Source organism: Cetorhinus maximus, chromosome 17, assembly GCF_964194155.1.
Source record: "Cetorhinus maximus chromosome 17, sCetMax3.hap1.1, whole genome shotgun sequence".
Classification (NCBI taxonomy): Eukaryota; Metazoa; Chordata; class Chondrichthyes; order Lamniformes; family Cetorhinidae; genus Cetorhinus; species Cetorhinus maximus.
In genome coordinates this window covers 32,694,846-32,720,086 of record NC_135895.1, presented here as the reverse complement: position 1 = coordinate 32,720,086, position 25,241 = coordinate 32,694,846, and the positions used below count along the sequence as shown (strand labels likewise).

Here is a 25,241-nt window from a genome sequence, read left to right as displayed (position 1 = left end):
CAACTATCTATTGATCAGCATTATAAGAAAAGCAAAATTACAGTACTCAGGAAGAGAAATGAAAAATGAATAAGAGAAAAGTACAAACGGCTAAGAAATTCTGCTGCGTTGATTTCCCCGCCCCCACAAAACAAATTTTAAAAATACAAGAATGAATCGAAATAATAATTTTCTTCCCCTACCATGCTTGAAAGGACATTTAGTTGGTTGCTAATATGAGGAAAGCAAATGGAGAAAGCCATTTTGTAATCACAAGATCTCGTTATTTTGAAAATTGCTGTTACAAACAGTTTCACCACTTCACATCATGTAAAATCAGCACAGAAAGAAAAAAAATCACATTTTAAAATTTAATCACAGTTCTTTTAACCCATCCAAATTTTAACTGCAGTACTGGTGCAGCAGCTACATTGCTGAGCAAGTGATAGCAATGAAAGGCCAAATCACATGACTCAATATGGTGCTCATATGCAAGGAAACAAAATTCTATTCTATTCTATTTGTCAAAATATCTTGGTTGATTGACTGACTGACCATAAGAGGCAGCACATCTACTATATTGAAATTGTCACTCCCAAGCGAACATCACAATTTCCATGATAGTAATGAAGTGAAAAGTAAATTGTAAAACTGTGGGAACTCATTTTTTTATTTTCCAGAATGCATAACAGCTTTATGATGTTAACAACTTGACTTTTTATTTTAAAGAAAGTATGAGCAGAGATAAAATGATTCTTTCGTGAAATGGTATATTGCACATGCAAAAGGGAATGGAAAAGAGATTATGGTTTGATTTAGCTCAGTGATGTTTCACTGATGAAATCAGGGTCACTTGCTCACAAAAATGTCTGTTTCCACCATACTCTGGGCAATAGCTTGTTAGGTGGAAAAAATAAATTTAGTAATTTATTTTTTGCGTGATCTTACTTACTAGGAGATTTAACTTACTTAATCTAAATCTGTCATAATCTTGTATGCCTCTTTCAAATCTTCCCTCAAACCTCCTTTCTCCAAGCAGAGCAACTCCAGCTTCTCCAACCTAAATTCCCTCAACTCCAGAACCATTCTGGGAACTCTCTTCTGCAACTTCTCAAAGAGCCTCATACCCTTCCTAAAGTGTGGTGACCAGAACGGGATGCAATTCTCTAGCTCCTAACCAGAGCTTTATAAAGGTTCAGCATAACTCAATATCTACCTCTATTTATGAAGCCCAAGATCCCCTATGCTATGCTAACTGCACTCTCAATATGCCTTGCCACCTTCAAAGATTACTGCACATGAACCCTCAGGTTCCTCTGTCTCTGCACACTCTACAAGAACTGTGTCATTAAGTCTATATTGCCTGTCCCTATTCCTTCTGCCAAAATGCATCACCCCACACTTCCGTATTAAATTCCATCTGCCACTTGTCTGCCCATTCTGCTAGCCTATCTATGTGCTGTTGCAGTCGATTTTATCATTCTCAGGGTGGAATTTTCCATGCCCGCTGGCAGGGGGCATGATCGGATGTGTGCGCTGACAATATGGCGTGGCTGCAAGGCAGGTCGTGATCGATCGCTCAGCCCGCGGACAGCGGGCCGCGTTTCCTGCCAACGGTCGTCAGGGAGCTCATTGTAGTACATCACATCATTAAAAGGCCATCCTGCCAGGCTCTTGGATCCCCACCGGGTCGTCTGTCCACGTCGGCGGGAAATCACATTGACGTGTTTCACGACAGTACACAGGCGACGTGCACTTGACGGCCTTCACTTTGGGGGAGCTGAGGTAAGTGAACAGCATCATTTTCCACAGTCTCCCTGGCCCGCCCACCACGCCTGCCTGACAAAGGGAAAATTCTGTTGCTTTGCAGGCTTCAGGGACACCGAGCGGGGTTGGAGGGCCTGGGGGAAGTGCTGCCCTGTCTCGGAGGCGACTGTTTCCATGGGGTGGTGCCCGGGGGCAACTGCTACCCAGCCACGGAGGTGGCTGTTGTTGTTGTCAGGGGGGGAGGGGCAACTGCTGTCCTGGTGTTGGATCCCGTGCATAAGAAATCGAGGTGGGGGACAGGGTAGGCGAGGGAAGTGGCCACACGGTAGGGACACCTGTATAAACTGACCATTCCTCTGCAACTGAGGCAGATCAGGAGCAGCCACAGTGATATGATTGGGGTCGGGCTCCTAGCCTGCCCGCCCACGCAAGCAATACAGAGGCACCAACGTGCCACCAAGTGCTCCAGTACCCCCCACCCAACCCTGTCCCCCTACCCACCGCCCCCCAACCTCCCCGGCACAGACTGCGAGACCACGACTACTCTACTGGACCGCGGAGCAGTTGGACTTCACATGTTGTACAATCTCCTTGCCAACACTGGCCATGTAGCAGTCACTGCTGGAGGCGCTCACAGCCCCTCGCAATCTCAGCATCCCGGTTAGGAGCAGTCTCCTCCACATAGCAGGCTGTGGCCATCTGAGGTGTGGCAAGCACGCTCCTGGAATCGTTAAGGGGCTGTCACACAGGGCTAGGAAAGGTGCTAAGTACGCCATGCTAACCACGAGAGTCTCTCTCTCTTTCATGCCGCAGGAAGACCACATCAGGAGCATGGAGCCTGGTGACCTAGCTGTATGCCTAGTGGCTTACAGAGAGTGAAGAAGATGGAGGAGAGAGCAACTGAGGCTCCTGGCTGCACAAAGGCAGGAGCAGCAACCTCAAGAAGGGCTCCCGCACACACTGCCCAGGAGCGACAGTGAGCCGTGGCTGGTCGGCGCCTAGTGACATCCAGGGTCTATAGACGCCACCTGTCATTCCTGCAGGTGACCAAGAACCAGTGTCGCTGATGACTGGGCATGTCTAGGGACCTGCTGGCTCACATCTGCCACTTACTGCAGGACTTGGCGCCAAGGCAGTATGGACAGCATCCACTGCCAGTGGCTGTGAAAGTGACCGGGGCTCAATTTCTATGCCAGTGGCTCCTTTCAGAGCTCCACAGGTGATCTCTGTGGGATTTCACAATCCACCAGCCACAAGTGCATTCATGAGGTCACGGATGCCATCTTCTCAAGGCCACACAACTTTGTGCATTTCGCCTAGGCCCGGGGCAGCCAGGATGCAAGGGCCATTGGATTCACCCGGATCTCGGGATTCCCACAGGTGCAGGGTGCGATCAACTGCACCCATGTGGTGTAGTAATGCCCTTAAATCAAATAAGTGAATGCCATTTTTTGCTGCCCGTCCAACCTTACGGTTGGCGGGCGGGCGAATCAGCCAGGCAGCCTTTGGATTTTTTTATGAAACCTGATCCACGGGCAGGATGTGGTTTCCAGCAGTAATTTTTAAAAAAAGAAAAATTTTTCAATGTCCTTTTTAACATGTCCCTCTTCATGTGACTGAGCCACATGTGGGGACATGTTTATATCATTTGTAAAATCTTTATTGGTCAGTGCCCAATTCTTCAGCTCCCTGAGGCATCTCTGTGCCCTCAGGGAGCTGTCAGCGTGCACTACCCTGTGCATGCGCTGACTTCTGCGCTTGCACTCCTCCCGCCCCCATCCCAGCAGCGCTGAGGTTCTCAGCGCGAGTTTCACACTGGCTGGCCATTAATTGGGGCCCAATCACGGCCGGCGGTCTGTTTCGTGGCCGCTCCCTGGCCCGCCCACCACGCCTGCCTGACAAACGGAAAATCCTGCCCCATGTCTTTTTTTAAGAATTGGCATTGCAGGCAGTCCAGAGACAGTTCACTGGGAAAGGTTTTCCCACCGTTGAGGGGTGGGGGGGAAGTGTGGGAGCGGGCACGCCTCTGATCAGCACCCCCAATCGGGGGTGTGCCGCCAGTTTATGTGGGCGGGCCAATTAACGACTGCCCAGCGTGACGTCTGCTCAGAAACGCTAAGCGCTCCCCGTGTGGGCAGAGAGGGGGAGGATTCCCTCAGCCGGGAGTGCACTCTTTTGCGCATGCGTGCGAAAGAGCGCACGGACCTCCCTGAGGCTCATGGAGATCGGCTCAGAATTAAAATTTTTAATACAAATGATAAAAAGATTTCCCTGACATGTCCCCTCATGTGACACTGTCACAGGAGTTGGGACATGTCCATAACTTTTATTGAAAGATTGGATAGAAATTTAAACACCTTCATGAAACCTCATCCCACCCGTGGATCAGGTTTCATGCTTTTTCCAAAGCCCGCCAGGGCTCCCAGCCTGCCCGCGGATGGGCAAGTCCATTAATGACCTTAATTAGTTTTTCAACGGCCTCAGTAGGCCATTGACAGGTCGGCGGACGCACAGCTGACTCGGCTGCGCCCCCACCGACCTGAAAATGGAAATGACGCGGGGTGACATCAGGAATTCCACCCGACGTCATCCCGCGTCATTTTACGCGTCGGTGAGCAGGCCCCACCCCGCTCGCCGACCGGAAGATCCTGCCCACTAAGTTGATCCTGGGTATGGAGGGAGAGGTTGAATAGGTTGGGCCTGTACTCATTGGAGTTTAGAAGAATGAGAGGCAACCTTAATGAAACATATAAGATTCTTAGGGGCCTTGACAGGATAGATGCTGAGAGGTTGTTTCCCTCTTGTGGAAGAGTCTAGGACCAGAGGGCACATTCTCAGAGTAAGGGGGGTGCCCATTTAAGACAGAGATGTGGAGGAATTTCTTCTCTAAGAGGGTAGTGAATCTGTGGAATTCTTTACCGCAGAGGGCTGTAGAGGTTGGGTTGTTAAGTATAATCAAGGCTGAGGTAGACAGATTTTTAATCAGTAAGGGAATCAAGGGTTATGTAGAAAAGGCAGGAAAGTGGAGTTGAAGATTATCAGATCAGCCATGACCTCATTGAATGGCGGAGCAGACTCGATAGGCCAAATGGCCTACTTCTGCTCCTACATTTTATGGTCTTATAAAATAATTATGGATGTCTGTTTGCTCTCTAATTCAGCATGTGCTTCTAAATCTAATTTAAATAGCGAACAAAGATGTTTTAGATATTTTACATCAACTGTGGCCTGCTCGCTCCTCTGAATCAGCAGGTTGTGATTTCATATCCCACTTTAGTGACTTAAACACAAAAAATCTAGGCTGACAGTAGATTTAGACTGCATTGTCGGAGGTGCTGAATTTTGGAAGAGATATTAAACCGAGGACTCTTCTGCCTTCTCAGTTGGATGGAGAAGATCCCAGAGCACTATTTCAAAGGAGAGCAGGGGAGAACACCCTGGCACCTGGCAAATGTTTATCGCACAACCAATATCACTAAAACAGATTATCTGAACATTACTTCATTAATATTTTTGGAACCTTGATGTGCCCAAGTTAGCTGCTGTCTTTTCTACTTTGCAACACTGACTACAATCAATAAAATACTTTTTGAACTGTAAAGTGCTTGGACACATCCAATGGTTGTGAAAAGGTGCCATACAAATGCACGTCTTTCTTTTTTCTTTCTGCCTCAATCTTTAAGCTGCTGCAGGAATCGATTGTTGCAGCAGTTTCTATCCCCCCAACCAATCTATGGCAAGTTTCCAAGAGTAGGCAGCAACAATGCCAGAAGCCTACCAAAAACATTTAAATTAACATGACCCTGGAAAATCTACCCAGAACAGTACTGGTCATTTAGGCAGATGATATTCCTGTACTACTGTACCAGAGAGTAAAATTTCGGCCCACGTTAAATAATAACACATTCTGAGCATGACTAGCGCCTTTTGTTATTTTATAGATTATTTTGTAATCAAGTTATCGTCATCACAAAACAAGGCTCACACGTACAAAAATAATCTTTACATCAGCAACCCGTTTTAACCACATTTATTTTCCATCTACAGTCTATGCCATATTTATGTAGTTCTCTGAACTGTCTTAACTCCTTCACCTTTGTAGTAGGACATAATAACCTTTTGGGAGAAGAAATTTATTAAGAATTTATATTAATTTTGATTTATTTCTTTCAGTTTTCTCCTACTGACATTTTTCCAAATAGTAAATACTGATGACAAAAGGTGGCTGAGAAGTTATTAACTTTGACAGTGCTCAGGATATGTATGAATGCACATGCACAGCTAAGATGACACAAGCCCTGAAGCACTTGGTCTAACACTTGATGCTAAATTAGCAGTCTGTCACTGACACAGTCAGATACTTTTTCCAGTCACTTCTGCAAAGCTATTATCAACAGTTATAAATTAAACGTTAGGTCAAGAATTTCCGTTGTGGATGCAATCGGCATTCCAGGTGCAAACTGCACTAAAACTGTAAAACTGTTCCCATGTTGAGAAGAGTTTTTCTCTGGTTTCTACTCATACTTATTTGCATATCGCCAAGATGATAAAATCTGCTATGAACCAATGCACGCGGACAGCATTTTAAAACTTAATTATTTTTAAAATAAATTTGCCTTCAAAAAATCTTTTTTATGTATTTACGAATGGCAACTTTGGGTAATCTGCTTAATGCAACTGAACATGATTTTAATCACAAAAATTCAGCATTATAATCCCAATGTCAATTCTCCACCCTGAAGTAACCTGATCTTAAATTACTGAAAATAACTTTTTAAAACTATGCAGAGCCAATTGCTGGTTATATTGGGGTTAGGTAGCCGTTCGTCCAGTTTTATACCAGTTTTCAGCTGATCTTTCCCCTTCCCTGTACTGAGCACTGTTACGTCGGGTATTTTTATTTTGGGGTCACTAAAAATGCAAACAGTCGCTGCCGTGAACAGGGTCATCCCTGTGCCTCACACTACGTCCATAGATAAACTGATCAGGGATAAAGAGGGCCAACAAATCCACATCAACCAGAACAATACAATTCAAGTTAAAGAGTACTTTCAGTCCCCCGTCACTGGAGACAGTTCCCAGAAGCCCTGTTTCCCCTCCCACCTCCACCTCCCCCTACACCCCCCCCAACCACCATTCCCCTCGGCGACATTGATAGAGAGTGAGGCAGCTCAGACTTCCCAGGATTACAACTGCTAGTGCTACCTGAATCTGTGAATAGTCTGATCAAACAACCCAATGACTCAGCTTCTCCACTGGTAAAACAAATGCATCTCTTCCTTCCCTGAATTTAAAGAAAAATTATCTTTTGTACTAGGTATTACAACTAATGAACTTAATTGGATTGAAGCATGCTCCAGTAACCCATGGTAATTGCTGGTATATTTAAAAAAGCTTGACTGCACTAATAAAGTCCCTTATTTCAGGTTTGCAGTATTTGACTGCAGCCATGCAGTCCCTCCCTTGGGGTGTCCAGTTCCATCAAGCTCCCATCAAAAACCCCAAATGTAGAAAATCACTGACTATTCTGTACCCCAACATTCAATCTTCTGAATCTTTAAAGTGACCATTTATTTCTGATTAATAGTGCTTGGAGTTATTATTCTATAAAAAGTTTGCATTGATCATGTGACCTGTCTGCTCCCAAATCCCTGTTACAGTTGGGGCCTGGTACACATGAACATGCGAATTAGGAACAGGAGTAGGCCATTCGGCCCCTTTGAGCCTGCTCCACCATTTAATAAGATCACCTGATCTGATTGTGGCTGCAACTCCACATTCCCGCCTATCCTTTGACTCCCTTGTTAGTCAAGAATCTATCTACCTCTGCCTTAAAAATAATCATTGACCCTGCCTCCACCGCTCCCTAGGGAAGAGAGTTCCAAAGACTCACAACCCTCTGAGAGAAAAAAAATTCTCCTCATCTCCGATTTAAATGGGTGACCCTCTTATTTTTAAACTGTGTCCCCTAGTTCTAGTCTCTTCCACAAGGGGAATCATCCTTTCAGCACCCACTCTGTCAAGTCCCCCAGGATCTTATACGTTTCAATAGAATCACGTCTCATTCTTCTAAGTATTCTGGTGTTATTGAGCTCCATCTGTGGCCATCCTAACACCCAAAAGAACCAACTTAATTTATAAGAGCTTCCTGGAAGGCCTAAAAAGGGACGGAATTAGCGGAAACTCCCAGTGGTGATTAGTTACCCTTGGGGTCATGGCCAGTTATGTAGGAAAAGTTGTTTTCTAGCGCGAAGGTTTTTGAACTGGCGCAAAAGGTCGCAGAAACTCAATTTGTACTGGAACTAAATTGCACTTAAAATTCCAGGATCTTTAGCACAGGTTACACTGATTTCAAGCAAATTAGGCAAACAGAGCTATCTCAACTGAGGAAAATCCACCCCTAAATTTTCTTACTAGGCATTTTCTCTCTTGCCCTTTCTTAGATTTGCTAAAGCACTACATTAGACCAAGCTTGGAGAGCAACAAATGGCCTACTCACAAACCTCTGCAATCACAATACTAAACTGTGCACAAGAAAATGAAGAATATTGCCCGCGAATGTTTCTCTCTTCGTCCTTTGAGGTAGCTGAATATGTTTGTTTGCCACCTTCTCATAGCAGCACAGCTAAGGTTGAAATGCCCAAATTCATTTTTGTTTAGAAAGGTGACTCATGATGACACTTTTAAAAGGCCTTCTTTAGTTATACCACCTATAGTCCAGAAAGCAGCCAAATTTGAGGGCAGGATTTGCCCGTCGGCGAGTGGGGGGCAGGGCCCGCTCGCCGACACGTAAAATGACGTGCGGTGATGTCAGGCGGAACTCCCGATGTCACCGTGCCCCATTTAAATTTTCCGGTAGGTGGGGGCGCAGTAAAATCAGCTGTGCGCCCGCTGACCTGTCAATGGTCAATTGAGGCCATTGACAGAGTCATTTAGCTAATTAATGGACCTGTCGGTCCAACTTTAAGGTTGGTGGGCAGGCCAGTAGCCCCGGTGGGAATTAGAAAAAGCATGAAACCTCATCCACGGGCGGGATGAGGTTTCATGTAGGTTTTTAAAGATTTTATTAAAGTTTTTGTAAAAATTATGGACATGTCCCAATTCATGTGACAGTGTCACATGAGGGGACATGTCAGGAATTTTTTTTCTCTATTTTTAATATTTGTGACAGAACAGCCGATCTCCCTGAGGCTGCACTTAGCCTCAGGGAGATGAGTGCGCTCTTTCGTACGCATTTAGGGATTCCGCCCCCCCCCCCACACAGGGAGCGCACAACACTTCTGAACGGACGTCAAACTGGGTGGACCTTAATTGGCCCGCCCACGTAAAATGGCGCCGTGCCCCCGATTGGGGGCGTCGATCAGAGGCGTGTCTGTGCGCGCCCGCAATTCAACTTCGCCCCCAACGGGGGGAAAATCCTGCCATGAGAATCACTCAGTATGAAATTCCAATCCCAAATTCCACAGTGCCTATATAAATTATAGTACTCAAGATGTGCAAAGGGCAGTAATTACACAAATTAAACCTCTTAAAATTGACCTATAAGATGAAAAGTATGGTTAACAGATTGGTTCTATGAAGAATTGTTTTTACTCCAACCAGCAAATAATTATTTTTAAAACTGTGGCAAGTGTGAACTAGTTCACTTTTTTCCCTTTGTATGTTGTTTTATGTAAGTGCCTTTATTATTTTATATCCTCTTTTCAGTCTTTGTTTTCACAATACATCACATCCCAAGCATGAAGGCACACAAGGCCCTTTGCACCCAGATGCCAATCTGTAATAAGCACTTAATGCCAACACCACTCTATAATTAACTACTATGATTGGCTATAATAAAAAGCAAAAATGTTGGAAATATTCAGCAAGTCAGAAAGCATCTACGGAGAGAGAAAGAGGGTTAACATTTAAGGTTATGACCAATCTACAGATTGTAATCTGCTGCTGGATTTATAAAAGAGTAATTTGGCTCCTATCTCAACATAGCAAAATACACATTACTGAGCCACTCTGGATTGCTTCTTCCGCAGCTTGTCTGATAATGGAACAGCCCATTCCAATCTAACCATAACCCGGACAACTTCCAGAATTGAGATGACAAATGGCAGGTAAAATTAACACCACATAAGTGCCGAGCAATAACCAACTCCCAACAAGAAAATGCCAAAAGACCTCACCCTGACCTTGAGCACCAACAAAATTGTTGAGCCCACATCACTACGTTGCCAACCAATACTGACCAAAATATTTACCACAACAGCAGCATATGGTAACAATATGGTTACATGATCAAGGCAGAGCCAGGTACTCTGTAATAGGTTTGCTCATCTCCTGACTCCTCAAAGCCTCTCCAATAATTACAAGTCTCATCAAGATGTCATTATCGCATTGTTTGCATTGTTGGGAGATTGCTGTGCGCAAATTGGGTGCTGTGCTTCCTACATTACAACAGTGACTACGCTTCAAAAATACTGCATTGGCTGTAAAGCACTTTGAAACATTTGGTGGTCAGGAAAGGTGCTATATAAATGCAAGTCTTCTTCTTATGTGCTGGAATACTCACCATAACTGGATGGGCCTAACTGCAATAATGCTCAAGACTATCAGCACCATACAAATCAAAACAGACAACTGATCAATGCCCTTGCCATTGGACTCACTATCCACCCCCTTCATTGCTACATCCTGCAGTCACTATCAAAAGGATGTGCTACAACAACTTGCCTAACTTACGTTAATAGTGTGTCCCAGCCCTGCAACCTCTGCCACAGAGAAGGCCAAGAACAAGCAAGATCATTAGAATAATACCACCTTGAAGTTGCCTTTCACATCATACCAGCCTTACTTTATAATTGTTATGTCAAAATCCTGGGATTCCTACCTAACAACATCACTGGACAACCATCACAAGGCCTGCAGTGATTCCAAAACTTACAGTTAATTAGGAATCCCTCCCATTCGGTTCTTCTCACCATCAGATAAGTTAAAAATAGCAGACACAAATAGTATTCTTATTACTTTAAAATAAATCACTTCAGCACAATTGTGATATAATCTCGATTGGTTACTATTCAACCATATCTTGAACAAATTACTGAGGTTCACCTTTAATGCTTAAATTCATTATATGAAGGACACAGGAAATATCACTGGCGTTTAGTCATATTTAAAACTTCATTTTAAATTCATTGCTATCTATAATAAGACAGTTAAGTAAATACTGGATTCCTTGCTGGCATGTTTTTATTCGGCTGATAGCTCACAACCATTTTCTTTCTATATAGTCTGAGAGCATTACCAGTATCTTTTAGGCTATTTTCAAAATTCCAGAGGGAAGGGGAGGCTTTAATTAAATCTCACTTCCTGAGGTCACCCAACTATATCTCTTATTCCAAATGCTACAGCAATGTCCTAACTCACATCTCTCATTTCCCTCTGATTAGCTTTACAATGCCTTATCATTAATAGGATCCAAGCGATTTTATGAGGCCGAAACCAAGACACATAACATTTCTTTGTTGAGAGAATTTATTGACTTGTTCAGTCTCACAGCTTTCCTCCCACACACCCAGTGTCCCAGCTATCCCCTATTTATATGTGCTGAAAGACAATTAATACACATCGCCTGTTTCTCTTAACCTTAATAATGTAATTGACAAGATATTAACACTCATGCCCCAGCATTCAAACTCTTCCCACCCCAATTTCATTTATAATAATATGTTTTTGGGTGAGATAGCAGTTGTACATTGCAAAAGGATCATGAGCCTTGCTGCCAGTGTAGTCTACTGGCCTCTAATTCCAGAAGTTTAAGCAAGTGCAGCAGGAGGGTATAGTTGTTTTGCTGGCAGGTGCAGAAGGAAGTCTACATGATTCTCTAAGTACTTTACCAAAGCCCACCTGGATAAACAGGATCATGTAATCCAGGTAACCACTCGGTCAGCTAACATGAAACCCCTTTTTGTGAGTAGGTATAAGAAATGAAGTGCGTGTGAACACCCAACAAACTCTGCCCCATTCCAACCTCACACTTGCAATGTGAAGACAGAATGGTAGAAATTGCTGGAAGTGCTTTTGCGTGCGCAGGCTGGGCACACACTCAGATAGGGCATTTGATCACCAGGCCACAAAGGAGGACCCAAATTATTGCCCTTATTAAGAGAGCTGCCAGTGTTATCCATACTCCTCAGTGGTCTACACATTGTTGGCACCCTCTTAAAGGGGAAGTACATTTTGCCTGCACAAACTACCAGTGAAAATTCTGCACAACGGCAGGCACAGCAAAAGTTGCAAGGATTGCCAGATTTTCAGACACTGCATTGGAGGTTTTGGTGAAAAAGGTGAACAGGAGGAGGGAGATGTTCTATGCTTGGTTGCTCACTGTTCTTGCTATAGTGCACTGTTAACTGATCACACTAATGGTAGCCTCTGGGTTTGCATACCAAGAAACACCTTAACCCAGAATTGATCAACTTTATGCAAATCCTTTCTTTGTTTCTGTGTGTGCACATCTCTTCGGAGTTCAATGTCACTACACATCTACAACTTTCCCAAATTTAAAATACGTATTTTGGAAATTATTGTACAAATATAGTCTTGATTTTTACTATTTGCGCTTCTAAAGTTGGATTGATTAGGCAAGCTGTAAGAGTAGGCAGATGTAACAGACCACCTGAGTGCCAGATGCATCAGTTTCAAGACCTGGCTAAAATGCTGTAAAAAAAAAGTTATGAACTCACAGGAGTTTAATACATTATTCTCATCACTAGTTATTGTTCAGCCTCACATGACCTGTTGCTGCAGCTTTTACAGCCATTCTGCACCTGATTACCAGCACTCTCCTCCAATCACTGCAGTGCATTTCAATTCTGCTTCTCTTGCACCTGCTGCTCTCCTCACTATTACTTATTTCACTTCCTCACCATCTTGCCAACAACACCGCCAACATTATTCTACTGAGACGTTCATGCCGTCAAAACGTCTCCCACATCGACGCACTTCTTTTTTTCTAGCAGTGTGGCACACAATAACGTGCAGCAGGCTGGAGGGCCACAAGTCATCCATGAGCTGAGCCCACTTGAAGACTGGGTGATGGACAAGTGGGCCGGGGGGAAAGGCATCAGCAGCACGGCTGCTCTCAAGGTTGAAAAAGAAATATTGCGGGATTTTAAACCATCTTTCCTTCCCTTCTCACTTAAATGTCATCCTTACACATTACGCATGACAAATTGCTGCTGCTTTCAGAAGCCAGCCATCTGTTTCTCCTATCTCATGCCACTAAATACCGACTTTTACCTTATCTTTCTGTTTCAATGCCAGAAGCTCCAATCAGCCCTCATGGCAGAAGGCAAAGAGGGCAGCAATGCACAGAAGCAGTCATCCTCTCAGCTTTCACTTGCAGGCAGCAGCTCAGAGACTGTTGCTGCACATAATTTAGAGGATTGAATAGAGGTTGCTGCACGTAGAGACCCACTCAGCACGATTGCGCAGGATCAATGGCAGTGAGATCGGATGGCGCACGAAGTAGCTCGTCTGAGGGAGAACTGATATTCTAGCCCTGATGACAAAGTCAAGTGTCTGCTGTACATAAGACTGATGTCAATCCACAGGGACCTTCTAATTGTGCTGGGTTGTGCTGATATTCATGCCCTCAAAACTTCTCCCACATCGACACACTTCCTTCTTTTTTTCTAGCAGTGTGGCACACAATAACGTGCATCAAGCCAGAGGGCCACAAGTCATCCATGAGCTGAGCCCACTTGAAGACTGGGTGATGGACAAGTGGGCCGGGAGGAAAGGCACAAGTCAGCTTGTGCACAATATCGTAGGAGTCCAGGTCCAACTTGTGTGCTGTCTTTGTGCACAGCATCAAAAACATGCAGTCAGTGATGGAGCGGCTGGTCAGATCTGTGAGCACTGCAGGAGAACCCAGAAGAATGGAGCCCATAGTGACAGCTATGACAGATTAGACGGAAGCTCAGACAGCTGCCATCTTGGTTGTGTGGACTAGCATCTCCTTGGGCTTTCAAAGGATGCAAATTCATGACTCTTATTAGTTAAAATAATTTTCCCTCAATGATTGATACCTGACAGCTCTAGCAGCTGGCATACTTCTGCATCATTCTGCCATACTTCTACATCATGCGTCTCCTTGTCCCTTCTTTTATTATCCTGCTCCACTTCTTCCTCATAAAGCTGGTCCAAGTCAACTCTCCTTTGGTTGGCAAGATTGTGAAGCATGCAGAAAATCATAATGAATCTTGACACTCAATCTGGGCTATACTGAAGAATCCCTCAGGAATTGTCTAGGCAGTGGTATTGTTATTTCAGGAGACCAATGGTTTGCTCAATAAGAATCCTTGTTGATGCATGGCTATTGTTATATCAGTGCTCCATATCTGTGCCCAGATTCCTGGCAGGAGTCATGAGCCAGTAGGTGAGTGGATAGTCCTTATTCCCCAGTAGCCAGACTGAAGCCCGATAGTCTGGGTGGAACAAAGTGGGTATTGAGGGCTAGCACATGGAGCTAGTTTGTGGTGGGGGCAGCGTATGATGCTCTACATCTCTGTGAAAGTTGCTTACCGATTATGCCTGCCATGATTTTAAGTTAAGGAAATGCCAATTCGGGCATGCATGGGCACCAATTTAACAAAAAGATTCCAATTCTGGCACAGGATCCTTCTTCATGTGTCTAAATGATACCTCTGCTTTTTTCAGGCAGCTGAGATGGACACCTATCAATGTCTAGACCAATATAGCTTCTCGTGCACTTCTGCCAATTTACGTCACAAAATGTCATACTGCCTAATTGGATTTTGCTGCACTCCTTTCGGAATCTAAAGATGTACAAGGCGTATTCTAAATCCTCTCCCTGCAGTTCCACATTCTCTATATAATTGACATGGATTTAGCATCAAACATGGGCAGTGTGTTGGTTGGCAATCTGGTAATTGCTTGTGCACGTGCATTGCAAATCTATGTTATATTATACAAATATTCATGGATAGGGAGGCAATCAACCTGCTGTCTCTCCCCAGCACCGAGGCTTCTGACAATCCTGATATATTAGCTAATGGGGCAGGCAATGAACATAGGAACATAAGACACATTGGAACAGCGGAAAGCCCTTCAGAGCCTTGGAGTCATTCAATTAGATCATGGCTAATCTAACTGGCATCTCAACTCTACTTTCCCACTTTTGCTCCATGTCCTTTAATATACTTAACTAACCAAAAAATCTACAAATCTCAGTCTTGAAATTTTCAACTGACCCAGCCTTTTAGGGAACAGAATTGTAGATTTGTACTACCCGCTTCTGTGCTTCTTGATTTCACTGTCAGCTGACAAAAGGTCATTGACCCGAAACACTATCTCTGTTTCTCTCTCCACAGATGCTGCCAGGCCTGCTGAGTATTCCCACCACCACTTTTACTTTTATTTCACTCTTAGCTGGCCTAGCTCTAATTTTAAGATTAAGACACTTGTTTTGGAATCTCTCAGCAGAGGAAATAGTTTCTTTGTATTTACCCTACTGAGTCACTTTATCATTTTAGGCACCTCAATTAGGTCACACTTCAAGCTTATAAAAGCGCAGGAATAGAAACAATGGCCAGGATTTTTCAGTCCCAACAGCGGAAGGTGTAATGGCAGGCGGAGCGGGGCTGTTGAGGGTGGGGGGGAGAGACGACACAATGCAACAGAAGCTGAAAAATCGGTTTCCCACCAGTGTGAAATGACAGTGGGAACACGCGCTCCCGCCCATCATGGCAGGATGCCAATCCAGGCGAACGAGGCTGGCATAAAGGCGTTTTACATCCCATTAATTGGGTGCAGATGAAGCCCTGACCAGAAGTGACCACTCCAACCACCCCCCCACCCCACCACCGTCCAATTATCTGCGCCACCAGCAGTACTTCACGTTGGTTTGCAACACGTCCGGATAAACGCGGTGTGGACATGTCGGGACTCAGCTGGAAGAAGGCCTGAGGCAGCTTGCAGTGAGTGGAAGATGGAGGCTTCCAGTGACTGCGGGTCCTGGAACGCCTCGTGCAGCAGCACCTCCTGCAGCAGTGGAGCATCAACCACGTGGATCTTCGCGTTGCAGGTGGTCAGCTGCATTACATACTGTTGGGCAACAACGGTCTGCGCTGTGGGGGGTGATTAGACAGGGAGGAGAGGAATGAAGAGGTGGGGCAGTTGTGGAGGCTTGGGGGTGTGGTGGGGAGGGAGGGTGGTGGTGGTAGAGGGAAAAGGGATGCTGCAGGGGTCGTGGGATAGGCGGGATGGTTTATGGAGCAGGAGAGTGGGAATGGCCAGGGTAGAGTGCAAGCGGTTGGGGAGGGTGGCGGTGTGCAGTTGTGAATGGGTGCACAGGTATGAACTGGCATGGGGGGAAGAGGGGAAAAGGGTTCAGAGGGAGGGGTCCTTGGTGTCAACTGATGAGTCCTGGGGAGCATACTGAGGGAAATGTTGAAACGAAGGGATGGCGAGGGGTAAAGAGCTGGAAGGGTGGGAAGGTGAGGGTCCTGCGATGATGGGTGAAGGGACACTGAGGGTTGTTGGAGGGGACATGGAAGTAAAGCCAGATTCTAGAGGTCAGCCGGATGAGGGGCTCCTGTCTATTGTCATGGGGGTTGGGCTCCTCAGGAAGGTAGGAGACGTGGACTTTCACCTGCACAGGACGGAGGGTGATGGGGGAAGGTTGCAGGGTGACTGTTGGGAGGTCAAGGGTTACACCAAGAAGGTCAATGGTTATGGGCGGGGTGGGGGGAGGTGTTGGACTCTACCTGAAAAGTCACACGCACCATGGCTACTTGCAACTATCCAATGCCTTGAGCTGCTGCATGGGAGTTTGGTCATCAGAGCTGGGCAGAGCAGCAGGTCAGCTCAACTGGACAACTGACAGGGGACGCCAGGTAGTACGGACAATGCTAGGGCTTTTCAACAGATGAGTGGGTGAAGGGCAAAAGCTCAGCGTGCATGGGAGGCTTCTTGCAGATGGCTCGCAAGGGCTCTGGCAAAGATCCTTGCCTCCCTTCACATGCATGATTCAGGGGCATAGATCCAGCCTGAGGTGCTCCCTGAAGATGTGGGAGGCACGCACAGGCTTAGCGACTACGATTTGCAATTAAACCACATTAGACCTCATTAAAGTGTAAGTGTAGTCTATTTACAAAATTGTAAGAACATTAACAATTATAGTGCATCCGTGCAACCGCATGTGAAATCATAACTTCTTAAAACTTTTGCTCCCTACCACTTCCTCTAGTTGCACCCCCGACATCCGCAGCAGGGGTGGAGGCAGCTTGCTCCAGTTTACCCTACTGTCTTGGATGACCTTGGTGGCCGTCCTCTGGAGGCCCGAGGCCTGAAGGGTCCCAGCTTACTTAGGCTCTCCTGCTGTGGGTCAGCTGCTCCCTCTGTGGTCACAGAGAGTAAAGTTGAAGGGGTCACAGGCAAGGGGGATTCCAAAGGGCTGGACACCCTCAGAGAGTCCTGAGTGGAGGTCCAACAGCTTCTCCTCCTCCCTTTGGGTGCCCTAGGACCGTTGCCTGGTTCCTTGAGGAGATGGGGCACCTGAAGGCAGGTCGAGATGCCCCAACCCACTCTCAAATAGCCACAGCAAGATCTCATCCATGGCTACAGCGATGGAGTGCAGGTCTGTGTGCATCTCTGACAGAAAGTTGGCATTCTGCTGGACAAGGTTCTCCATGATATTCACCATCCTCCCCATGGAGGCTCCCATGTGTGCACAGTTCGGAAACACTTCATCAGGGAGCAGGCAGACGGACTTCTCCACCACTCGTGCCACTCTGTTGAGGGCTTCTGCCAACTCTGCCTGTTGTTCCCCCACCTCTCATTGCATCTCCAGCATCTCTTGCAGGGCCAATCCCAGGGCTCATCATCCGACTCGGATGTTGCAGATGCCTCTTCCCCAGCAGTCCTAAGTGCGATGAACTCGGCTGACCCTGCCTCCCCTGCTGCAATAACCACCAGGATGTGAAACCCTGCCTGAACTTGTTCTCGTGCTCACCAAGGTGTACTGGGCTGGTGGAGGCTGCGGGTGGCTGCTGTGACAGCTCTACATGGACTGCAGTGGGGCTATGAGGCATCACCTTATCTTGTTGAATAACTCTTTTATGTGTGGACCGCACGGATGGTGCCCTTCCCACTAAGGCCCATATCCCCTCAATCATTCAGTGAAGTGAGTGTGAGCAGTTGAGGGTTCACTTACCCTGGCGGCACAGATGAGGTCATTCATCCGTTTCCAGCGCTGCAGGGCAGTCCTCTGGAGGAGGCCCTGGGCACTGACTACCCTGGTGCTTTTCTCCCATGCAGGGTCGGTCACAAAGCTCGGCCTCCTCCTTCCATCCTTGGGGTACAGGATGCCCCTCCCAGCCTACAGTACGTTGAGCAACACATCAGGGGAAGTCTCCCTGAATCTGGGGGCCACAGGTCCCTGGGATCACCCAGCCATCTCCGCCTTCCATGGTAGGTTTGCGACAAAGAAGTTGATGCTCTCGTAATTTAACCTGTTACCCTTTTTGATTAGTTTTTGTATCTATGCACCAGCTTTTAGAAATGTGTGCACATGGACACCTAAATCCCATTGTCCCAACACTGCTCCTACTTGGTCACCATTAAGGAAATATTCTGATCTTTCTTTCACATCTCTATTCAACTGTAAATATATCTGTCATTGCAATTTGTCTTTCTGAGTTTAATATGTTATTACAAAGTGTGATACTGAAGCAGTAGACTGTACTTAAGCCATTTACTGCAATCGTTAATTCCTCAGGACATGGAACTCAACCAGGGCAGTTTATGTAAGGCTTACAGTACATCTCGACAAAAGGCCAAGGAAATATTATACAAAGGAAAAAATGTTTACTGGTTGTGGTTGAAGGCTACTATTTTTAGGTCAGATATTAGATAAATATCTCTTCAGCTAACATGCCTCCACTTTAATTTCTTCTTACTGGGGAACAATTCCATCAGCTTTTTAGTACCTCAGCCACGGAGGTTATTTTGTAACACATGAGAAGGAGTAGGTTTTTCAGCCACTCCAAGTCTGTCCCAACATTTTGATAGAACTATGTGGATTACCCAACATTTTTAAATTCCAAATATAAACAGCAGTTTCATGGGAATGTCACTAGATATCACTAGCTGGCAACTTGCAATGTATAAACTTCATTAAGGTTGCTCAGTTTCAACCAGCTGTAACTATTCTATTTCTATACTCTTTGGCAAATCATAACAATGTCCTAAGGCTTATCCTGATGTGTTTCTTTCAAGAAAACTATTTGAAAATACAAGAAAGCTACAGGAGGAATTGGAACAAAAGTGCAATTAAACAACAAAAAAAATTAACTTTAAAATAAGATGAAAGCCTTTTAAAAGACAGAAAAACAATAGGTCTGATTTTAATGCCCAGTGTAGACTGGCGGGAGGTCTGGCCCAGTTAAAGACCAAGGCTTCATTCCTAGCACTGAAAGGACAGAAATTCAACCAGCTCCTACACTGGCCCAGCAGAGATCTGAGGGAACAAGGGGTTCCTGGGAGGACCTTGGATGGGCCAGTAATGGCCCCGGGATTTTTTTTTTGGTGGGCCCAGAAGGAGCATTCTTCTCCTGCAGGCACGACCCAAAATAGTAGCTATTTCCTTGGCTGTTGTGTGAGTGGTTTCCATGGTTAAGCTGAGAAGATACAGCTAAAGTGGAAAAGGCCCGAGAATTTTTTTTTAATGTATTCCAATCTCTAAACATTGCACTACCCATGGCAACAGGTGAGCTACAACCCTCTACAGTTACAGTCGGGCAATGGGCTAATAAAAATACAAGCTTAGCCAGCCATTGATGACCAACAAAGGAAATATATATCATTGTAAACAGAACAAATGAACTGTTCAGCACTTACCTGCAATGCTTCACAGGCAGATTCTACTGTCAGAGTACTATTGATATAATCCACGCATAGCTGAAAAACAGACCCATCACCGATTAGACAAAATATACCATAAATCAGGCAATCATGTAAAGTAAGACTTATCATAAAAGATAATTTAAGGAATGTAAATTTTTGGTAAAGCAAATTCTTCGTGGGTGGGTGTTAACCCTGGTGCTAGATTGCCAGTTCTATAAACTCTGCCATCTTAACCTACTTATGCACATCTGTTCAGGAGAGAATGCTACAGCTGCTTCACTACAACCACTTCCAATTTATCCCCACTTTTGTTTTCACTGCATTACTATTCCAAACGCGGGTGTTTTGCGCAACTGAGAAAATCAGGAAAAACTGGGAAATAAGAGTGCTGGTCCGAATTGGTGTTCCATTTTAAGGTCTCCAAGACCAGGACCAGTACTCTTATTTCCCAGTTTTTACCGTTTATTTTGCCATTGGGGGCCAGCAATTATAGTGTGCAACACCTGTCATTTTACCTCCTCCTCTCTCACCATACAAGGCCCCAAACACTCCTTCCAGGTGGAAACAACGATTTACTTGTACTTCTGTCAATTTAGTGTACTGTATTCACTGTTCAAGATGTGGTCTCCTCTACACTGGGGAGATCAAACATAGACTAGGTGACCACTTTGTGGAACACCATCGTTCAGTCCGCAAGCATGACCCTGAGCTTTTTGTCACTTGTCATTTTAATTCTCCGCCTTGCTCACACTCTGACCCTTCTGTCCATGGCCTGCTACAGTGTTCCAATGAAGCTCAACGCAAGTTCGAGGAACAGTACCTCATCTTTCATCTCAACACACTTACAGCCTTCTGGGCTCAAAGATCATAACCTCTGCCTCCATCTTGTTCTATGTGTTGCTTTGGCTTTTTTCACTGGCCTGTTTCTTTCTTTATTCCCTCATGTTGCATTCAGATGGCTGCTATATAGCCATTCACTCCTCATCTGGACACAACCTTTGTCTTTTGCTATACCCATCACCACTCTCTTTGGCTTTTGCACCATGAAATCTGTTGTTAGTTAATCTCTCCTGCCCTCTACCCTATCACAGGCCTTCAGTTTTGTTCTTCTTGACCCCCTCCCTTCCTTCTACGGGCTTAAAAACTTACATTTCTACCTTCCTCCTTTTCTGATGAAAAATCATTGACCTGAAACATTAACTCTGTTTTTCTTCACAAATGCTGTCTGACCTGGTGAGTGTTTCCAGCAATTTTTGTTTTTACATCTAAAAGACATTTTGTTTTCACTAGCACCATGGGAGGCAACAACAACAATATAAACACTTGCCACTAACAACAGGGCGTGCCAGCAATCACTGGCCTATACAAACCTTTCTCTACCATCAGCAACGATCCTGCTTCAAGAAAATAAAGTTTCAAACAGTGACTTTCAAACAACTGCACTTTACAACGTTGCACGATTGAAGCAAAACATCATCACAGTCAGAGTGAGATGAGGGAGGAGGTCTTCCTTGACATAGAAATAACAGCAATACATCTCACTGATAACATACCATCCAAATACCCCAAAAACAAAAACATAGAGTTTTTTAAAGTTACCCTATGCTACTTACATGAACCAGTTGCTATGTTCAGAACCTCTGTAAATGAGTGACAGGAATAAGGGGGAAAATAAAGGAAAATAAGAAATAAAAGGGTGAGACATGCATGAATACTGCTTTGTTACATCTTTGGCCTTTTCTGCCCTCCTGATCTGATTGGTCTCATAGGTGAGGTTTTAAGATCCTTGTGGCTTCAAGAGAAATTTCACTGGCCTTAATTTTTATGCAAGTTCTAGTGACATTTCCAACATAAACACAAAACCTTACTTTAAAATTTCCAAGGCTAACTGGATCTAAATTAAGTTCACCAGGTTTCTGATAACATTCAAAGAGCTGTAGAGCATCACAACAATCTTCATTTCAAATTTTTATCCATCGAGTGAATTTACTGATAAACAAATTAACAAGCAAATAATGTATATAATGTGTATCTTATATGTAATACATTAAAATGGCTCCAGGGACAAGCACAGGGGTGGGTATTATACTGACTGCTCAGTCATCATCGCCATCTGTCCCTCGATTCGAGGATGATGTCTGCTCAGGGTCGCAGTTTCTGCCAAGGGTCTTCACATGACTGAACAGGTCGTTTTGCGACCCACAGGTCTTTGACCACATGGTATCCAGAGTGCAGGGTTTGCTTTCTTTTCTTTCCTTCTCTGCTGCCACTCTGCCTCATCATTAAGACATTGAGACTGAAAGCGTGATGCAGCTTGATGTACAAGTTGTCACCATTCTGAACGACTGAGAGCAAGCTCCTCCCAGTCATTAATGTCAATGCTGCTGCACTTCAGAGTGCCTTTGAAGCATTTTCTTTGTCCTCCCCTAGAACGCTAGCCACCTGAGTGTTGAGAGCAACAAGACCTGACAGGGGAGATGCTTTATAGCCATCCAGACACAGTGTCCAGTACATCAAGGTTGAATTTGCAAGAGCCTTAATGCTTGTGGAACTGGCTTCAAGAAAGACATTAGCGTTTGTTCGACAGTCCTCCCATTGTGTCAGATGGATGCAGCCGAGGCATTGCTAATGGAACTTTTCTAACACACTTTTGTTTGCTGATACACAGTCCAGGTCTCACTGCAGTACAGGAGTGTGGTGATGACACTCTGTACAATAGGACTTTTGTTGACTTTTGGAGGTCTTTGTTCTCTAACACTTGCTGACGTAGTATGTAGAAGGCTGAGCTGGTGCAGCTGATCCGGTGTTAGATCTCCTCGTCAATGGTGGCCTTTTGAGAAAGGAGGCTGTCAAGGTATGGGAGGTGGAATATTTGGCTGACCAGGTGCGGGTTGATGCACGAGTTTTGTTTTCGCAACATTCAAGGACAGGTCAAGTTTCTCGTTGGCAGAATTAACAGGATGGAGTTGATCTTTATGAGGTGAATAGCCACCATCAGGTAGATTGTAAACAGTATGGGGGCTATCATATAGCCTTGTTTGACACCGGTCCAGATTTTGAAGGTGCCTGTTTCAGATCTCCCACACAGTTGCAGTCATTTTTAAAAAATTCTTTCATGGGGTGTTGGCATCGCTGGCAAGGCCAGCATTTGTTGCCCATTCCTAATTGCCCTTGAACTGAGTGGCTTGCTAGGCCACTTCAGAGTCAGCCATATTGCTGTTGGTCTGAAGTCACATGTAGGTTAGATGACTAATTTCCTTCCTTAAAGGACATTAGTGAACTAGATGCGTTTTTATGAGAATTGATGAGCGTTTCATGGGGGAGAATTTTCTCCCCGTCGGACGGGCCGGTCGGGATCAGGCGCGGGCGGGCACGTAATTATCCATCAAGTGAATTTACTAAACAACAAACTAGCAATTAAGGTCCGCCCAGTGTGACGCGCACCCGGAAGCGCACGGTGCTAACTGTGTGGGCGGGGGAAGGAGGGAGAGTCGGGGCCTGCGCTCTTTTGCGCACATTATGAAAAATTGAAAATAAAGAATTTTTTAAATTATTCAGTCATGTCCCCTCATGTGATAGTGTCACATGAGCTGGGACATGTTTATGAATTTTGATTAAAAATTTTATTTAATTAATAAATCCTTCACGAAACCTCATTCTGCCCGTGGATGAGGTTCCATGAAAAATGCGAAGGCCGCCTGGGCTCTTCGCCTGCCCACCAACCTTAAGGTTGGATGGGCAGCCCTGACAAGTACTTTAATTAGTTCGTTAATGGCCTTAACAGGCTTTGACAGTTCGGCAGGTGCACAGCCAACTCTGGTGCACGCCCGCCAAACTGAAGGTCGAATGATGTGCGGTGACGTTGGGACGCACGCCCGATGTCACCATGCGTCATTTCACGCGTCAGCGTGCAAGGCCCGCCCCCACACGCCGAACAGAAGATTCTGCCTATGGTCACCATTACTGAGACTAACTTTATATTTCAGATTTATTAATTGAATTTAAATTCCACCAACTGCCATTGTGGGATTTGAACCCGTGTCCCCAAAGCATTAGTTTGGGCCTCTGGATTACTAGTCCCGTGAAATTACCACAAGGTCACTTATCATGAAGCAGTTGCAGGATTGTGAAGAAGTTTCTTGGACATCCAAACCTTTGGAGCACAATCCACAGGGCCTTGTGATTTACCGAGTCAAATGATTTGGTCAGGTCGATGAATGCAATGAAGAGTTCCTGGTTTTGTTCTCAACATTTTTTCTTGGATTTCTTGGCAACAAAGGCCATGTCAGAGCTTCTTCTGGAAGGTCTAAAGCCACACTGTGTCTCTGGGAGGATTTCCTCAGCCACAGAAAGTAGGTGATAGTAGGGGATACACAAAGTGGGGTTGGGGTAGATATTTCTACTCTCTGAGGGGGGAGGGTTGTTTAATGCTGGGGGCGGGGTCTGCTGTGTTCACTCTGTACATTTTTTGAAAATCTGCTCTTCGGTGGGGGGCAGGGGGAATGGAGGTTAAAGATAAATGTAGATAATTCCGTGAACAGTGGAGGGACTAAGTGTGAAATTTACACGTAATCTGAGGATTACTGGTCTCCAGCTGAGGGCCTGAGTCAGGAATGAAAGCTACGTTATTGTGCATTCTGGAAATGATTGCTCAGAGGAATAGGCATTACAGGTTGTTTATGTGAATTTCCTGTGTGATTCAGGTATTAACACCCATATCTTTGGGGCTGACCGTTCTTTGAGATCTTTATGTTTTTGTTTGTGTGCTCTAGTGTATACTTGTGGGTGGAGAAGTGGTATTCAGGGTGGTTTGATTGCTGTCCCTTCTGTCACTGGGCAAGGGGTTTTCTGCTGCCTGTCAATTCAAAATCGGTGGTTTCTGAAAGAGATCATAGAATCGTAGATTTAAGCTAAGAATGGGTTGGGTTTTTTCTTGATCTGCACTTAAATGAAAGGAAACTATTTTCAACTAACTCGGTGTTTAGCTGGGAATTTCTGCTCATTGCCCAGGTACAAATGTTCCCATTTGGAGGGCTCCTTGTTTCCTTATTGGTGCACTTTCCACCCAATCGCTGTCTCCAATTCAGGAGCCACTTGGTTCTTCTCCACCTCAAAACGTTTACTGCAGCTCAACAGACACTCCTACGCTTCAGGCTTACTTTCAGCTCATTTTCTTCATGGGCAGGATTTTCAGCTCGTCGGGCGGGCGTGCATCTGACCCGAACGAGTGTAAAATGACGCGCAATGGCGCCCCGACGTCATATTTCGGTCAGCAGGCGCACGGGGGAGTTGGCAGCACACCCGCCGAAAATTAACAGGCTTATTAAGGCCATTAACACTCTAATTGAATTAAAATTTCCGTTGCCCGTCCAACCCTTATGGTAGGCGGGCAGGCGAAAAGGCCAAGCGGCCTTTGCATTTTTGCAAAACCTCATCCACGGGTGGGAGAAAGTTTCAATCCCTCATTTAAAAAAAATTAAAAATGTTCGTACTCATTTCTAACCTGTCCCTGCTCATGTGACACAGTTTTTTTTAACACCTTAAAATTCTTTATTTTTATTTTTTAATAT

At 45.1% G+C, this 25,241-nt stretch overlaps 1 protein-coding gene across 5 annotated transcripts in view; it reads right to left on the bottom strand.

Moving 5' to 3' along the window:
- LOC144692302 (BTB/POZ domain-containing protein 19-like) overlaps positions 1-25,241 on the bottom strand; it is a 179,092-nt gene that overhangs the window by 77,321 nt on the left and 76,530 nt on the right. For all 5 annotated transcript variants that reach the window (XR_013579303.1, XR_013579304.1, XR_013579305.1 and 2 more), the window contains exon 4: positions 19,666-19,725. Coding sequence is in view for 2 of the 5 variants with exons in the window: in XM_078560947.1 (XP_078417073.1) it covers positions 19,666-19,725 (60 nt within the window). In the remaining 3 variants the exon portion in view is untranslated. The remainder of the gene's footprint in view (positions 1-19,665; positions 19,726-25,241) is intronic.